Source organism: Centruroides vittatus, unplaced genomic scaffold, assembly GCF_030686945.1.
Source record: "Centruroides vittatus isolate TY-2023 unplaced genomic scaffold, ASM3068694v2 contig_1216, whole genome shotgun sequence".
Classification (NCBI taxonomy): Eukaryota; Metazoa; Arthropoda; class Arachnida; order Scorpiones; family Buthidae; genus Centruroides; species Centruroides vittatus.
This window is the reverse complement of record NW_027120778.1, coordinates 121,650-140,529: the sequence shown is the minus strand read 5'-3', so window position 1 is coordinate 140,529 and position 18,880 is coordinate 121,650. Positions and strand designations below refer to the sequence as shown.

The 18,880-nt window shown below is 29.0% G+C and overlaps 1 protein-coding gene across 1 annotated transcript in view; it reads right to left on the bottom strand.

The window, feature by feature from the left end:
- The window catches only part of 5PtaseI (inositol polyphosphate-5-phosphatase A), a 124,673-nt gene extending 109,995 nt beyond the window's left edge, over positions 1-14,678 (bottom strand). Inside the window, exon 1 of the mRNA XM_067284928.1 lies at positions 14,448-14,678. Within this exon, the coding sequence (XP_067141029.1) occupies positions 14,448-14,510 (63 nt within the window). The 5' untranslated portion in view covers positions 14,511-14,678. The remainder of the gene's footprint in view (positions 1-14,447) is intronic.
- Between the last annotated feature and the right edge of the window lie 4,202 nt (positions 14,679-18,880).

Genomic DNA, 18,880 nt, shown 5'->3' with positions numbered 1-18,880 from the left:
ACAGAATGGCCATAGCATCACAAGCAGTATGTCTTCACTTGTATATCTTGCAGTTAGTGATTCTGCTGTTCAATGCAATTTTTGTTCATTTTTAGTTCCATCTAACTCTAGTTTGACTTCTAAATAACATGCAAGTGTCAGTGGAATTAAACAAACGTGTACTTATTATATCCTTAATTTTCTAGCAGTGCATAACACTGTACAAATTTGGGAAGCTTATAATTATGGTGTATAATGTACTATTGAGTTATTATTACAAGACTTTGGTGATTGATTCAACAAAATTCTCTCTCTAGCAAGGCTCTGATCTTTGAATAACCTCAGAGAATTAGTAGTCAACTACAAATTTTTGTAAAAAAAATAAAAGCATTACATTTTAAGGCAATTGTAGTGAAACAGTTGAAAGTCAGAAAAATCCAGATTATTCAGAGCATATAATAAGAGAAAACAAATACTACTATTTGATCATGAAAATATAATAATATTAAAAAATAAATATGAGTGAGTGGTTAATTCAATTAGAAGAAAAAGAAAAGATGTCAAAACTGAATGAAATTTTATTTCAGGAAAACTCAAATTCTAGTACAGTAATGGACCAAATAGCCAGTTTCCAGAAATCTGAAATTACCAGAAAATTGTCTATTTTGAAACTGGCTAGTTTTGAATTTGGATAGCTGTAGTATACAATACAAAGGTTGTTCTATTTTGGTCTCTGTTGTATGCATCATACCACGCCATTTCCAGTGAGAATGCTGGTATATGGTATGTTTAACACAATTTGAATCTTTGCTTTCTATTGTTTATTCTATCTTTTAAGTATATAATTACTCCGTGCCCAAAGAAACCAGAAATCAGTACTACTTTCAGTCCCAACCCTGCCAGATATTTGATCTGATAATGTATTTCTTTTATTCTTAAAATTATACTTGTGGTAAAACAAATCCTATATGATTAAACCAATTCATCCATTCTGTGTCCAAAGTTTATAATCAAAACCCTGATCCAAACATTACACTCAAAAATAGTGTGTTTTTGTAAATATATGCAAAGTTTGTGATGATGACATTGTAAATTCTCTATAATTTTGTCATAATTCTCATATGACATCTGCAATATAGTTATGTGCCTGAACTGTAAAAGAACTTTCTTTTGTTTACTATTTTTTCATTTTTGTTTGAAAATGAAAGGAAATAAGAAACAAAATTAATTTTTAATTTGTTTCCCATTTTTCTAATACAATAAAATTCCTCGTATAATCATTCTTTAAGTGTCTTCTCTTGACAGGAGAAGACAGTGCTTTAAACAATATATGTTTAAAGCACTAGTTGGTCATTTTAATCATTTACTTACAGTACAGTAGTTTAAACTGATGACATTTCTTACTTCATTTCACACTGGAGGAATCATTAATACTAATAATTATAATTAGTAAATCGTGTAACTTGAAGATTTATTAATTGTTTTAATGTCTTTCTAATCTCAGTCAATAAAACCAAAATTTTCACTAATTGTAATCTTATTTGCTCATGCCACTTAATAACATTATTATTAATATGGGAAAAGTTCCAAAGTAATTATCATAAGCAGATTCTACTGTACAAATAACAAACAACAGAAAACAGATTAAAAATATGAAAAATTAGATGTTCTTATTTGTTAATGCATGTAAACTATGGGTCATTAAATACGGTGTTCCACTTTTTATATAGTTTTTTTTAAACCGTAGTCAGCGTATAACACTATTAATCAAGAGAACTATTTTTATATTAACAACTAGATGTGTGCACCCAGTGGTGTACAGCATTGCTCAGGCTTTTGAGGGGTGAGCTTTAGGTGAATAAGGACAGATTGTACTTGTACTTTTTAACTACTTGATTGTTTTTAACTTAAGAAGTTAAAAAATAATTGTGCATGCCAGCATTTCTCAGTCTTTACAGGTGGGAAATTGACCAGCGAGTTGGGAGAGGGCAATATTTTTAGTCGGGCAATTAAATTTTAACAGTTTATAGATGAAAAAAGTATGAAGTATGAGGTTATGAAGTATATTTAGAACTTGTTCTTAATGTTTAATAGACAGCTTAATGCTTAAATAGAATTGGGAGAATAAATGAGATCTTTTAATGTGACAAAAAAGCTATTTATAATTAACATTTATATTGCTATTTTAATTTGATTAGTTTACAATTTATATAGAATCTCAATCATATTTATCCTCAAAAGTAAACTACATAATCACCACTATCTTGTTTTCCACTTCAAATAGTTTGTATTTTTATACAAGTACAGTATCAAATATTCTCATTTATTCATACAAATAAATTCTAATGCTATCTATCCAGTTGTATTTGCACATACAATTCCATTCTTTTCTTTTCAGTCACACTTAAAAAGCTTTATAAAATTTGGAACTTAATATTTTATTATTGTTACTGAACTGTAATTCTTAATAAACTAAAATAAGAATATTTTGTATTGAATAGTGAATAGGAATAATTAATGTCATTAAAAAATAAATTATTATAATAGCAAACAATTGTTTTGTTCCACACAAAATCTTTCTTGGTTATCAAATGACTTTACTAAAATATTTCTTAGTAACATCAGCAACATTAATAACTACTTTTGTTAATAATTTGTATTATTTGTATGTATATAAAAAGTATTACAATACTTTGGAGAAGCACTAAATCTTCATTTTGAAGAAATGCTTTACCTTCTGTCCTTTTCATATCTTCAGGAACAAACAGTCTCTACAGGCGGAGTCAATCTTTTTAATTGAGGCTTCTTCATCCACCTCGGTACGTAAAAACTTAAAGTTCCTAGGTGGCAGCCCAGTTACAGTAAATTATTTTTAAAAATATATTACAATTAATACAAAGTGTTAAAACAGGCCAGGACAATAAGACAGTACTTATTTGGTTTGTTGGTCAGTTAAGAAAAAAGATATGTGCTAAAACAAAATATAAAATTATAAATTCTTTTAAAATAAAGAATTTCATTTATCTGATGTATTATCTGAATGTTTTCAATTTTAACCGGTTTGTTTTTCCTAGCAAAATTATTAGTTGTGTAGCTATTTCATTTAGTACTACATAAAAGAAAATTGACATCTTTTTGGATTTGTTCCACCACTGCTTCATTCCCAAAGTCAAAAAAAACATACAAATTTCTTTTATCCGTGTAAAGTCCTTGTGCTAGACAATGCCCCTGGACACAATGATGCAAAGGGAGTTTTTGCCAATGACAATGGTTGTGCCTTATCTCTTCCAACAATTTATCTTACAGTAGTTTTTCTAAATTTATTGTGTGTGTTAAAAATGTTTTCTAATGGCAATGGGGTAAAAAATGTTTTAAAAATGTTTTTTATAAAATTTAAAAACTTTATTGAAGACTGTTTTATTTTAGTGGTATCCAAAATCCAGTCTGTAGCATATGTTAATCTGGTCTGTAAACCTATTTGACACATCACTTATTTATATATTAATTGCTATAAGTCAGTAATATTTATATTACCAGACATCTGGGATTAATTCATGTCATGGGATTAACACACATTGCAACCTTGGTTAAATGCGCTTTTCGATTGTGTAAGTTGTCTATGCTATTAACACTCAAGAGCCTTAAAAATCCAGTAATAACACATTTAATAGAAAACAAACATTTTCGACTGTACTCCAGTCTTCTTCAGATTTTTAAACCAGCGAGGTTCGAACACGTGAATGCAACAAACAAAAAATTACAAAGTATTTTTAAAAAACGTACCGAACAGCATGCGCACAAATTGATTTTAAACATATGGAACACTCCAGACACGTGTAGAAAACGTGTCGAACACCTTCGAAACCTGGAGGCACTGGAAATTTACAAAGCCGGATGACGTGCCAATTGTATTAATGCAAACGATGCCATTAATGTGTCCCACGCATGGAAGTACTGCTATGAAGAAACGGGCAACACCTACACCAGCAGTTATCAACCACACCCCCCCCAATCCTTTTTTCTGTATATTTATTTATTTTATTTATTTAATTCAATGATTTTAACTGTTTTCTACACACGCCTGGAGTGTTCCATATGTTTAAAATCAATTTGTGCACATGTTGTTCCGTACGTTTTTTAAAAATACAGTCAAACCTGTTTTTATGCGGGGGATAGGGACCGCATTAAAAAAAACGCATAAAAAGAAATCGCACGAAACTTCACGAATGGCTGTAAAAAATAGTTTTCGCAACACAATTAAAAATATATTTTTTTTATGCGGTGAATAGGGAACGCATAAAAAAAGTCTCACGTAGAAAATAACTCAAAACCGTACGAAATAGAATTTATTGACAACAGATGTCAGCACTTGACTGCATCGTCTGGTCTATCGTCTGTTTTACATATTTTTGTCCAGGTGGTGTTTTGTTGACTTAAAAAGTAAATTATTTCATTTTTCGCATATTCATGCAATAATATTACTATAATAAGTGCATTTATGCTATAATAAGTTTATTTAGCTATAATAAGTCAACGTGAGACATGACGAATCGCACGAGACTAGTCGCCAACTATACCGCACAAATTAAAAATCGCACAAAAAAAACCGCATAAATTAAAAATTCGCATTAAAAAAATCGCACAAATAAAAATCGCACATAAAAAGAGCGCATAAAAACAGGTTTGACTGTACTTTGTAATTTTTTGTTCATTGCATTCACGTGTTCGAATCTCACTGGTTTAAAAACCTGAAGACGACCAGAGTATGGTCGAAAGAATTTGTTTTCTATTAAATGTGTTATTACTGGATTTTTAAGGCTCAAGGGTTAATTATATGCATTCCATTATTTGCACAAGAAGTTGTTTATTGTTGTCTATACTGATTTTAATGTGTGACCATCTTACCGATGCCTATAAGTTTAGTAATTAATAATTCTCCTTGTGCATTTGATGTTTGTGGCTGAAAAGTCTGCTACTTTGTTTTAGTTTTGCATTTTCACGTTATTTCAAGTTATTTAAACCAAAATTTTCAGCCACTTGCACAAAAACTGAAGCAATAATTATAAATGTGATATTGCCATTAAGTTTCATTAAAATGTTGGATTATTTAAAAATTATTAGTTATGTAATTGTAAGAATTGCTAGATCAAAACAGACACAAAACTAGCATTCTGGATGTCTAGTGTCCATTTATGGGAATAGCAACATGAATTGTTGGGAGTGCAACATGGCACTAACTCATTCAGTAAATGATCTCATTGAATGGGTTGGTAACAGGCGACAACACGTTCGTGTTGCTACTCACATGACTTGAAACGGGGCATCTTGGATTAGCCTTCCTAAAACATGGCTTAGAAATAGGCCTACTAGATATATTTTGTATATTCTGCATATACATGTGGCTCATCTATCTACAACTTATAAGTAATTTGGCCCTCCAATTGAAAATTTTGGGCAATACTGTTTTCATTTCTTAAAAAAATACTATAAAGATAGATTCATACTCGTACCCAGCAGAATTAAATAAAAAACTTAAATCAACACCTTAATGCTTGCTGAGAAATTTTTAATTAAACAAACATTTTCGGCCTCATCTATAGGCCATCATTAGGTCGAAATACAAAAATTAGAACGCTTACGTTCCATACATAGAATACAAAATTCAAACTAAACGTTTTTTAATTTAAAAAATTTAATTTAGTTCCCATAAAATTTAGTTTAATTTAATTTAATTTAATTTAATTTAATAATAGTAATAAAAATTAGTTCCATTTTTTAAAAAACGTTTAGTTTGAATTTTGTATTCTATGTATGGAACGTAAGCGTTCCAATTTTTGTATTTCGACCTGATGATGGCCTATAGATGAGGCCGAAAACGTTCGTTTAATTAAAAATTTCTCAGCAAGCATTAAGGTGTTGATTTAAGTTTTTTACTATAAAGATAATTTCTCTTAAATATTATTTAAAAAAACAACACTTTTAGTACTTCTTGCCTGATGTATTTAAAGTGTCAGATATCCTATTACTCCATCTTAATTGAATGTAATCGCCATAATGAACTTTTTAATATTATGACTGCTTATTTTAAATTTTTATAAATGTATGCTATGTAATAATTGGCTTATAATTAAGGTAAAAATGGCTATCAACTTTAAATTTTTTAAAAAACAGAAACCAAGATTTTTTAATAATTATTTAAACTATTCATTTAAAGCCTATTAAATTAATTTAAAAATTGATGCAAATTATAATTAGATAAACAAATAATACTATTAAGACCTTAAAAAAGTATTTAATAACTGAATTTTTATGAATAAATTTAATAAATAATCGGCACAAAATATTAATTACATTCAAAATAATCATCAATGAAATCTGAAAATTCTTAATAATTTATATCTTCTTACCTAATTATATGTAAACAATGCACAGATTTTATTATAATAAATATGCAAGTTATAATTAAACTAAATGAAGTAACTGTAGTTACTTAAATAGAAAATAATTACCGAAAACAAAAAAAAATAAACTAAAATGTATACAATAAATCGTTACTTCCAAATAGCGTAATATGAAGTTGATGAGAATAGAATCTAATCATACATTCAAAATTAAATATTTTCGGTATGTAAACATATTTTACTTATCTAAAATTAACAAGTATCAACAGATTATTAAAAATAACAATGAAGAACCTTTATAATTCAAATGTAAACTTTAAATTATTCTTAATAATGAATCAATTACACCTTTTATCAAAGCTTCTAAATAAAACGTGCATTCGTTCTTTAATCTCGACGCTTCGAATTTTACAACTCGTGTTTCGCGTAGTAATGTCGTATTCGGGATACTCAAAGAATCATCTGCTACTAATCTTATTTAAATGCATTTTAAAATTTTATTCTTGTTAAAGCTTACATTGTTAGAAATTTGAATCACATTCAAACTTAATTCCTGAAGATAATTTATAAAACTTGAAAACATTAAGACTAAAAAGTGTATGTCTGTAGCATATCCAAGTATCATCACAAGGGAGGCACCAGAAATAGTTTCATACTTAATTTTTTTGGAGATAAATCTAAAGGCTGACACACATTTAAAAATACATTTAGAAAGAAAAAATTAACTTATTTTTAATTTCTGGTTAAGGAGAGACATAATATCACTTCTGCCTTCTCCTGAATATTCCCTTTGTGCTCTTGAATATATTTAATAGAAACTCTGATGTTAGGTTCATTAATTAAATAATAAAAATCTTAAATATGGAAATAAGTTACACTCAAAGTCATATTTCTTCCAAAAAAAAAATAATAATAATAAGAAAAATAATATATGCAATATTTGAATAAAACATTTTAATGTTGGAAAATATTTTTTAAATTCATTTTCATACATACAATTCATTGCATACATTTCATACATACAATTCATGCAATGCCACACAGCGTGTGGTAGTCATTTCACTACAACAAAACAATAATGAATATTCTAATAAAATCAAATAAAATTAACAAGCAAAAACAATTACAAAATGTTGTTGTATGTACACTACATTTGTGTATGTCACAATTTTTTAAATTATTTAAAACATGCCTTTAATAAAACTTTGCAAAAATTTTAAACCATGAAATAATAATGAGAAAAAATATATATATTTTTCCACTTCTCAATGATACATAACACGAAAAAAGAAAAAAAAATACAAAATTTTATTCCAGAGTCCAGAATATCAATCAAAACAAAGTTTATTTTTAAAATATGTTGGAGAAGCAAACAATACTGTTTATATTAGACTGCCAAATTAATTTTTGTTGTTTCTACAACACAAATTTAATGAAATATCAAATATTCAACATTTAAAAGTATATCTAAAATATGACTGTTCAAAATATTCAGCATTCTCCTTTCAAACCCAACCAAAAGAAAAAAAAAAAAAAATACTAAATATACACCTTTTATTAGCTGTTGCCATCAGCCATTAGAATTTAATATCACAAAATTTACTGCCTACTAATAAAAATCTAAATTAAAATGCAAGACAAACATGCTTATTTAAATTTGCACGTGAAGGTCAGAATTTTTATCGCCGGCCATTGCTGCAAGACAGGTAGTCGTCAAAATATTTATCCCCGAATTCCGACGAATTAAGCAAGAGATAAATTTGGAACGGATGATTTATTTCAAAAATATTTTGAAAATTTTACTTTACTTGTACATTTATATTTAATATGCAGTATTAATAAGCAATATTTTATATTTTAAATTCAAATTACATGAATATGAAATAGTTTCATAATTTACATTTTAAACAGTTGTTTATTATTAATAAAATATGGTTAAGTGAAAAAATTAATAAAATTGAAAGATTCTCTCGCAAATAGATTTTCGAAATTATACAACAGAAACGATCACTTTCAAAAAAGACTTGCGGTATCTTATTATATAAAATACATTTTGTAACATATTTTATTCGTGATAAAATTTTTTTATATTATACAACAAACATTTTGAATCTTAATTGATTGTCAATTTGAGTAACAGACAAATTAGAACGTAATCAAAATATTGAACTTTGAGGCAAACTCAAACTTGAAATTTGTTATAAAATTTTTTAATTAAATACTACAGAAAAATTATTTACTATTACTATTGCTATTAAATTACTATTACTTTGTGCTAATCATTTAACTAGCCATACTGTAGCCCGATATTTAGGCAATCGTTTGGTGATGTGGTTAATGTTACCCTAGGTAGTCCGAGATGGTGGCTCGTCTCCAATTCCGGCAATCGGAAGACAGGGAACAGTGGGGAATGTACGTTCTAACCTAACCTATTCTAATAATTTGATTGCTAATAATTATGGTAATTTATTAGAATAGGTTAGGTTAGGTTAGGTTAGAACGTGCGTCCCCGGTATTCCCTGTTTTCCGATTGCCGGAATCGGAGACGAGCCACCATTTTGTATACCTAGGGCAGGGGTGGAGAACCTGTGGCACGTAAGAGAAATCATCTGGCACGTAATGTATCATACGATTTCTGTCCTTTTCAATCATCCTTTCTGTTTATCACCCGATCATCCTTTTTTCAATCAGATTTTTTACATTTATTCAAATTAAAGCGTATTCGTTTAATTTCTTTAAATATCATTATTCGAAGTCTAAGACTTTGGCGCACGTTAACTGCTTTAAAGCTAAGTATGCTTACAATATGGCACGCGGACTCAAAAAGGTTCGCCATCCCTGACCTAGGGCAACATTAACCGGTGATGCATTACTATAAAAAAAACTTCTGTAAATATCTTCATCTACAATATAAACTTTTAACATACAAAACCAATTTTGTTTTGGAATATATGTTTTATTTTTTCAAACTGCCCATCTTTTTAAAGAAAACATGGTTTATTTAACTTTCTAGGAAAAAGTTCTTATGTATAAGTTGTTATAAAATGCAAAACATATTTTGTTCTCTACAACTTTATCATAAATACCACCATCACTATTATAACCATTATTCAATTAACTTTCTCACAAAATATTCATTTATTGAGTATAAAAATTACTTCGTTCTTGATCGTTTTGTATTAAATTTTCAGGAAATGTAAGTTATATAAGAAACTTCTGACACAAAATGTAAGATTAATGAAGTTTCTTGACATAAAATGAAATATTACACCAGAAGTGTTCTGTAGGTGAAAGCAGAGGATCCTACCATTTTCCAACTGAATTAATAGTTCACATGTTGCATTACTTAAAACTGACGAAGTGAAAAAGAAATTAATATTTAACATACGACGGAACTTTCAAAGTAAAATGTTTTTACGAGCATAGAACGACTTATAATGTGTCAAACTGATTAATTAATTTAATAATTGTGTTATAGTTAATTATTTTCATTACTTAGAATGTAGAATTTATAAAAACTATGAATTAATATAAACTTGAACTAGAAAATAAGGAGGTCAACAATAAAAATGTTGTAAACAAAATTGATTTTTAAAACCTACTTTTAAGGTGAATTTATTTAATAACGAGTAAAATAAAGTATAGGATCTACTTTACTTTCACTTGAAGTTTTCAGTAGAATTCCCAACTGTAATACAGAATTTAAACTGCTAATTCATTTTTGAAATATATAAATAATTCATTAAAAAACTGTAAAATTATGTGGTATATGTAGAAATAAACATGTTAACATTTTTTTCCCTAATTCAGAATCAAAAAAATACATACTCTGCAACTAATAGCAGCTGCACCTTGTACATTTTCAAGTTCTGGGGCTAAATTTATTTTAAAAAAGGTTTTGGCAGAGAAATGATTCAATTTAGTTTGTCTTCAGAATACACTCCTCCGCGATCTTTGCATATTTTTGCACACACTAGTTTTTCATGTATGACTGCATAAAAAAAAATTTGTAATACTATTTTCCTCTGTACAGCATCTTGGACTTCCAAAATTGACTTCTTCTAAAAGCAAATTTTAATTTAGAGAACAGGAACCCCAACAGTCTGGCAGGCCCAAAATGATCACTTCCTGTTCCCCAAATAAAAATTTACTTTGAGAGGAACACAGTCTCGGTCAATTTCAGAAATCCAAGGATCTGTAAGGAAGAAACTAAATGGCATTTCAAAAAAAGATCCTTTAGTGAGGTCATACATAAATTACTAGTGTGTGTAGGAACTTGTATAGATTATGTAGTAGTTTGAAGACAGACACTAAATTGAATCATTTCTGCCAAAAACTTTATTAATTGAGTCCCTGAACTTAGTAGAAACACCTTGTAGTAGAATTTTTTTTTAAATTATAATTTTATAAAACAGCAATAAATGCCTACATAAAATTTAGGCATATAAACATGAAAAAGAAAATTTTTAGTTCTAGTAATATTTATATTTTAACTTACAAATTATTTATATATTGTTTCTAAATATTCATAACTTCTTTTGAGTATGTAACTTATTGCTTGATAAGATAGATCGGGAGAGAAATTTAACTTTACTTTCATATAAACTGCAACAGGCCGATCTAAATGTTTCAACCTATTCTTCGATAACTGTCATAATAAAATAAGTAATATGTCTGATTTTAAATCATTGCTCTTAAGTCATCCATACAACCCGAAGGTTAACCATTTCCATAGATAAAAATCATCTTTCGGAGTTTTCTTTAATGGCATAACAATGAAATTAATGTCTTATTTAATTTGTTTTTTATCACAATATTGAATAATAGATTTTTTTTTAATCAGGCCTACATCTAGAATTACAAAATATTTACAATTATTAAATAACTTCAAGGTAATCCTCATTAGAATTTACAAATTTAAAAAAAAAGATACATGATATACACTAAAATTACATTAAAAATATCTTAAGCACTTGTAACAATATCTCCAAATCAACTGACATTTAAAAAATTTAATAGGTTCTAATAAATAAAGTGTGTTTACACTTTATAAACAATTGAAATTTTTAATTTATCTATTAGCACAATGTTAAATATTTTAATTGCTATAAAAAAAAAAGTTGTTCGGTGACAAAAAAATTCATTAAAAAATACAACGCATAAAAAAATCTAATGATCAAAACATGATTTATTTTCAACTGTTCGTTTATTTTTCTTGTATTTTATAGCCATAACCTTTCCTCTCTAATTAGCAAATCATAGCAATAAAGCAACCTTGAACTGTACAGTTAGTGGTATCTTCCTACCTATCCAACAGCCATTATGCATGAATTATTAGGCAGATGTGTGAATGGTTACTAGTTTTTATATTTAATTTTCAAAACATTCAAAATTCTATACTACGATTCACAAATTTATTGACGACGATTTCGTTTGTCTATAGATCACATTATCGAGCAATTTCAATAAAAAAACGAATTTATAACGACAGAAAATTTTTACTAATCCGGACTGAGATTTAGCAACTATTTAGAAAAGTTCTCTCCTCTACAGTTTTACTATCATGAAATTTTCAGACAAAGAAGAAATGGAATCCCACATTATAAAAATGTATGTATAAATCACATGCATAACAATTATAAATCTTAATTAAAATGCATATTTTATAAAATATATTTCCTGTTTTATAATTTATTTCATTTAAATTTGCATGTAACATAAAATTTAATTTTAATCTGATAATAATCTTTGTAATTATTTTCTATTTGCCACTACATGATCTATCAGATTCTAAAACAATCTGGCCAGTATGCCATAATTCCGTCATTCATTGAAAAATATCTTAGATTACGTATCAAACGGCAAGTGGATAAATTAACTTAAGTGCGCTTCGAAAATTCTAAAGCTTAATGATCCTACATATTGTAGACCAACGTAATATTCTTTACGCCGTTAAAAATATGATCATTTCTGTATTTTAAAACACTGAAGATTACTGTTGAAATCTGTCATTGATCGGATAATACCGTTCTTAGATAAACTAATATTCTATAGTATTTTCTATTTCTTCTGTATAAAAATTATGGGCTAGTTTAATCTGGTGTATATGCATACGTACGCACGCACGCACATCTGTTATTTTAACAGATTTTGACAATGAATAAAATGCTATTACATTAATTATTATATAACTTTAAAAAGTAAAATGCTAAATGGGCACAGAATCACCTAAAAAGAAAAAGTACAGTACGTGTGAAATTGGAGATTTGTATATCGTTTCAAATGTGGGCAATTGCAAATGAGTAATAGTAATGGAGATTATTCGTTGCAAGAAGCTGTAACTGCCAACTAAATAAGAATGTATTTTACAACAATTATAAATTGTTAGTCCTTTAAATAAAAATCATATCCAGTTTATAACTGGAACATGATTTAATAAAATGTATATATTTTTTTATCATCAAGGAAAATACCGATCAGTTATCAATTAGATTAAAATCTGTGTATTTACAATTTACATAAATACTATTACATGGTCAAGCATTACTTTAAATATACATTACATACATACATTTAAAGAATGATAATTAGAATACGTAACTATAATTTATTATGTTATCTATAGTTTCATCATATTTATGGCATTGAAGATAATTAATACAATTCAAATTATCACTTCTAGATATTTTTTTATGATCCTCATAGATATATAATCATCGCACTATACAGATATAGATTATTAGTTCCACATATGATTTATGGAGACAATGTCAATCATTTGCTTACGCACGTGTACGTATATCAAAAATTGATAACAAGATACAATATTTCAAGTAAGAAATAACACACAATCTCTTATCATTAAGACTACGAAGTACATACGTTCGAATAAAGCTCGCATTCGCAATTCGAACAAACGGTATTAAGAACACCGTACGAAGTCGATCCATTAAAAAAAAATACAGTAACAATAATTCCATCACCTTTCGTGGAAGCAAATGGTAATATATTAGAGCAACAAATACCGTCGACGAAATTTACTTTTTTCTCTCTGTCGACCCGAAATCCACGATTTATTCATAATAGTAGTATCAAAGGGCAAAAGGAAAAACACGAACATTACGGAGCAGAAAGGAAAACTACCGTAGGTCAATGCTTCCTTCTTGAGAAATTATATATTCACTTATATATATATGTTCATTATGTAACAGTCAATGATACTATTTAAATAGTAAATGAGTTAGGATGATTTATAAAGAACTCCGGCTATTGTTTCCTACCAATCCACGCCGGCAATATTCCCTTACATATTTTATTCAAAAATTTTAATTTTTAATTAAAAAACAATCATCATCATGTGAATAGTTTTAAAAAACAATTAACTTATTGTTTTTCTTTTGTTAATTTTTAATAAATTAAAGTTGGTTATTTTAAATTACTAAAAGAGAAGAAATAAATAAATCAATTTTCCCCCAGGATTAAAGCAGAATTCTCTAGATTGTCCACAAAAGAACAAAAAATATTCCCCAACAAAACATAATGCCATTCATCTATACGCCCTATTGATTCGAAATACATAAATAAATTAATGCGATAAGCATTTTTAAGCCAACCGGCCAACGTCGATCCACGGAGAAACCATAATAATAAAGACGAATATAATCCGGCTTAAACGCGATAAAAACGAACCGGATGATGATCGCACCGGGCAACAAATCCGACCGTACATTGCGGAAATGTTATCTTTTACAACTCGGCATCACCACCTCCAAAAACGGGGGAAAGGGGGCAGAAAAAGATCATTTTTCCGTAAACAACACGAGAAAATAACGCCGAAACGAGCCAAAACAATTAAAACACGGGAGAAGAAAAACACCTACGGACACAAGGAAGCATAACAGATGCGCGCTAGTGTTTTTACTAAAGGAACGAAAGGATCATGGATGACGCGAGCGAGACAAATATTAAAATCAAATGAAGAGCGGGTTTAAAGGGAGATCATCCGGCGTGAAAATATGCATACTTCGCGTTACTTATGTACTGTACTTATAAACGAAAGAGACTTACGTCTTCGAATATCGAGCCGACGTTTGCTGTGACCAGCATCACCGGTATACACTTGTTCTCCATAATTAAAAGACTTTAATGGATCGTATCCAGATGTATCGAAGGAGATTCGATGCGTCGTCTCCTGCTCACCGAATCTCCATTCCACGGACCGACCGACCGACCGGCGAATGTACGCTAACAGAGCGCGGCACAACGCAAATCACAGTTGTAGTAACCACGCCCATTTCGTTCGACGTCAATAAACGTCATCTTCACTACCGCCGCGGAATATTCCCTAAAGTAGGGAAATATTATATATATACACACACAAATGCTTTTTTATATACATATATACATGCGTAAAACAAATTTAATATCGCATAAATATGCGCTGGCGTAAAATAAATTCGTATTAAATTTTCGTTTATTGCTATTTCGTGCGCGTTAATCTGTACGAGATTGTAATATTTGGGATTTTATTCGTGAAATGCGTTCGTAAAATCGTTCGGAGCACTGACGTCGTAGGGAACGTTCGGAAACTCGTAATCGAACCGATGATGTGAGGTGCTGGACTTTTTTTTTTATTTTCTTTTAAATATCGATGAAGTTAAGAACAAACGCAATTAATTTCGAGATGAAACGTCGCAATTTTAATACGAAATTAATCGGCAAATAAATTTTAAAAACCGCAATTAATCAATTGGAACAATTATTATTTATCTAAATTAATTAAAGTATTTAATTTCGAACACGATGAATCTATTTTGAAAACGTGTTTAGATAAAAATCCCATTAATTATATACTAAATGGCCTTTCTATCGTTAATCACGTTTTTTTTTCTAATTGTAAATCAAAATGGCGATAAATTTAAACATGAAAATCGACCATAAAAAAAAATACGCTGTTTACATAATTACTTGCAAATAAACTGTTTAGCTGAAAATAATGGAAGTATATTTCTGTAAACTGCTATAAACATTCCCCTCCCCCTTTTTTTGTGTGTGTTATCTATCACTCGACAGGATATTGGCTGTAACGGCAGTTAGATATTAATTTAGTTGTGGAAGTATTGTTAATTGATAAAAGGCGATAACGTTGACATAAACATTACTTTAAAAAAAAAAATAATAACATATTATGCAAACGCGCGCGAAAAATATAATTTAAATTCCTTGAATCGCGATCAATTAAATACTTCAGTCGGATCCCTTTACTTCTCTAAGCCCTGCTATATTATAATATATAAATTTATAGAAATATACAGGATAGCCCAAAAACAGTTAACGGTATTTGTTTTGCCTTCCAGTTACACTTGTGAATGTAATTAAGTTGACCATGACTAAATTGCTGTCTTATTTAAATACCCCGGGCGCCACTCGGAGAGGGGCGCCCAAATGGTTTCTAAGACAAACTATGTGTGTTCCTGGAAGGGGGAGGAGGGCGCCACTTATGCTCGTTACACCACTGGTCATTCTGTCTATTTCTATAAATTTATATAATTATACTAGCCTGGATTATGGCTTATAGAGAAGTAAAAAGATCCGAGCTGAAGTATTTAGTTGTAGAAATGTTATTGATAAGAAGCGATAATGTTCAAACATTACTACTTAATCATGATTTTTATCGTGTTTTCAACAATCTAATGAAAGAAATTCGCGTTGTTTCATATTTAGTTGGCGATTCACACTTGAAGTAAAGCCGGAACACCGAATACAAAGCATGATTTCTGGTTTTTGGTCACCCCGTATATTTCTACAGGCTAATGTATTATAATCGGGGCTTCAGAAGTGATAGAAAAGTAAGGTAATTAGTTACTACTTTCAATATTTAGTTTACTGTTCATGTTTTATGCATCTAAATATTTTTTCTGTATGGAAAACACGAGACAAGCGAGATGAGCCCAAACCAGCCCCCAATAGCATTTAGAATACAAATTATATTTTACTGTATTAATATTTATTCATCACCAACACCGGTATATAAATTAATTCATTTGAAATATTCATGGTTTACGTTTATTGATGAGTATCTTGCATAGTAGTGTTTGATCCGGTTAAATCAACCCTTCTACTTTTTAAATGCTAAATGCTATTAAATGAAAATTATGGCGCTAATTTTAATCTAATAATACAAATTGTGGTATTTTAGATTAACAATTGATCTAAACGTCACGATTGTACAATTATATTTGCAAGTTATGTTGATGCTAAAACTTATATTATTAATAATTGTATCCACGTTGGTACCTGTATATAATTACTGTTCTTTTATATATGAAATTGGAGAGTTTCAAGAACGTTAACTCGATTCCCAACCGTATAATTACGGTACTGTATATAGGTTATTGTAAATTGACGTAACTTTGACATCGACGAGAACATTAGCAAAATATTAATTAACAAGAAAAGAGACAGGAAAAAAGTTAAATTGACTTTGCAACATAAATTTTGCAGGTCGGTACAACTCGAAAGCAAATATATACAAGATGGCTCGCTTCCGAGTTTAAATGGCAAATGGAATTTCTAACAACAAAGTTGAATTATTACGTGAATATCGTATATTCACGTAATAATTCAACTTAACTGCTCACTAAATACTCAAAACAGATTTCAAAGACAGTACTGACAGGCAATACTCGTACGACTAACAATACGTAAATTCATTACTTTACATTTCTAATTACAAACGCATTTAAAATACAAGTTCCGCATTGCATAACAAATTGCCAATTTACTTGGTGTCCTTCGATTACTTATTGCAATTCATAAATATATGAACTATGTTAGCGTGCCTACTATTTATAAACACAGTACTTAGGATGAAACTATTACTATTTCTGTATCAAAATGTTGTAGAAGGTACCATTTCGTTACGTTAAAAAAATTTTAATAAAAGAACTCATAGCGTACTTCTCAACCAGAACTGATTAGAATGCGAGGGATATTTTTTTTTTATGTCGTCATTTTCTGACGTCACAATAGGAAGTAGTGTGTGCGCGAGATTTGTTTGTAAATTTTACCGGTTGACGTCACACGCACACTTGTTCTTTGTTAGAGATGTGTGACAACGAAATGATGTCAAAGTGCCGATTATCCGCGAGATGTTTAGGATGTTTCTTATTCGTCTTATTGCATAATTATGTCTTTAGAGTTGTAATTTAAACAGATGCGTGCATTCTACAATTAATAACCCCTTTTTTTGGCAGTTATTTTAACAAATAGTTATGTTTATTTTAGTTGCAGTGAATGGCACGGTGAAGTTTATTGGTAATTAACGAGGCGAATTTTAGTTCGTCCTTCGCTGTTCGCGGAGGAAATTAGTTCGTACTTAACATTAAAAAAAAAAAAAAATGATTTACATGAGTTGCGTGCAAAATGCCATTTGCAAATATATAGAACTGTAGGAAATTTATATTTTAATAAATGTATAAATTCGAACAGAAAGTAAGGAAATGCTTTCACGGGGATTTAAGTTATTGTGAATACTACAGTTTCTGTGACGTTTACAGTTTCAAATCCGATAGGGATATTCGGCAAATTAATGAATAAAAATCGTAATTAATTCTCAAATACCGTATTCTGTTGAGAAAACGTTCACAAACGTTTTACAAGATGTTCTAGAATTAATTAGTTTAATGCTGAGCGTGAGTTAGCAGTAAACTAATTTATAAAATATTCAGCACAATTCGAATAATTTAAATTATTTCTACTTTTTCTAGTAATTGAAATTTCGAAATATTTTACTGAAAATTGGAACTTGCATTTTAAGCGAAGGAACTGAATGTTCTAATAATTGATACAATTACTTCTGTTCGTAATTCCCAGGAATTAAATAGCACATCCAAGCCCAATGGTGATTATAAAAAGTGAAAAGGGATAAGAACTGAATAAGTTTTAAAGTTTTAATCCCATAGAAGTAAAGCCAGATGATTACATTCAAGAAGTACCAAGAATGACAATTAATCAATATTATGTATTTAATTACATATACAGGGAATAAAACTACAGTCCTATAGGATAAAATTTCATTTCACTGTATAAAAAGTATATAATACTTATGTAATTAACATTAACAGCAGAAGAATTAAGGTTGCACTTCTATAAAATGATGATTTATTGTCATGCCACACTAATAAAATATTTACTTATTGAATGTTAATCTAAGATTTGATAAATGTTTTGACACACAATTTTAGAAACTATATTAGGAAATATTACATAACAAGTACTATGTATTTTTCTTGAATAATGAAAATGACAGAAGTATTTATTATTTAGTAACTAGCGTTTTGATTGTTTTTATTTTAAAGTAATACAAATAATTCTGTATTGTATGCTAGTTCCCCTGGTGTGTTATATTGTTAGAATAAGAAGCTGTTTTACTACTATATGACTGTTAATGCAAAATATTGTTAGTAGCAAGATTTATATTTAAGAATCTTATTGATAAC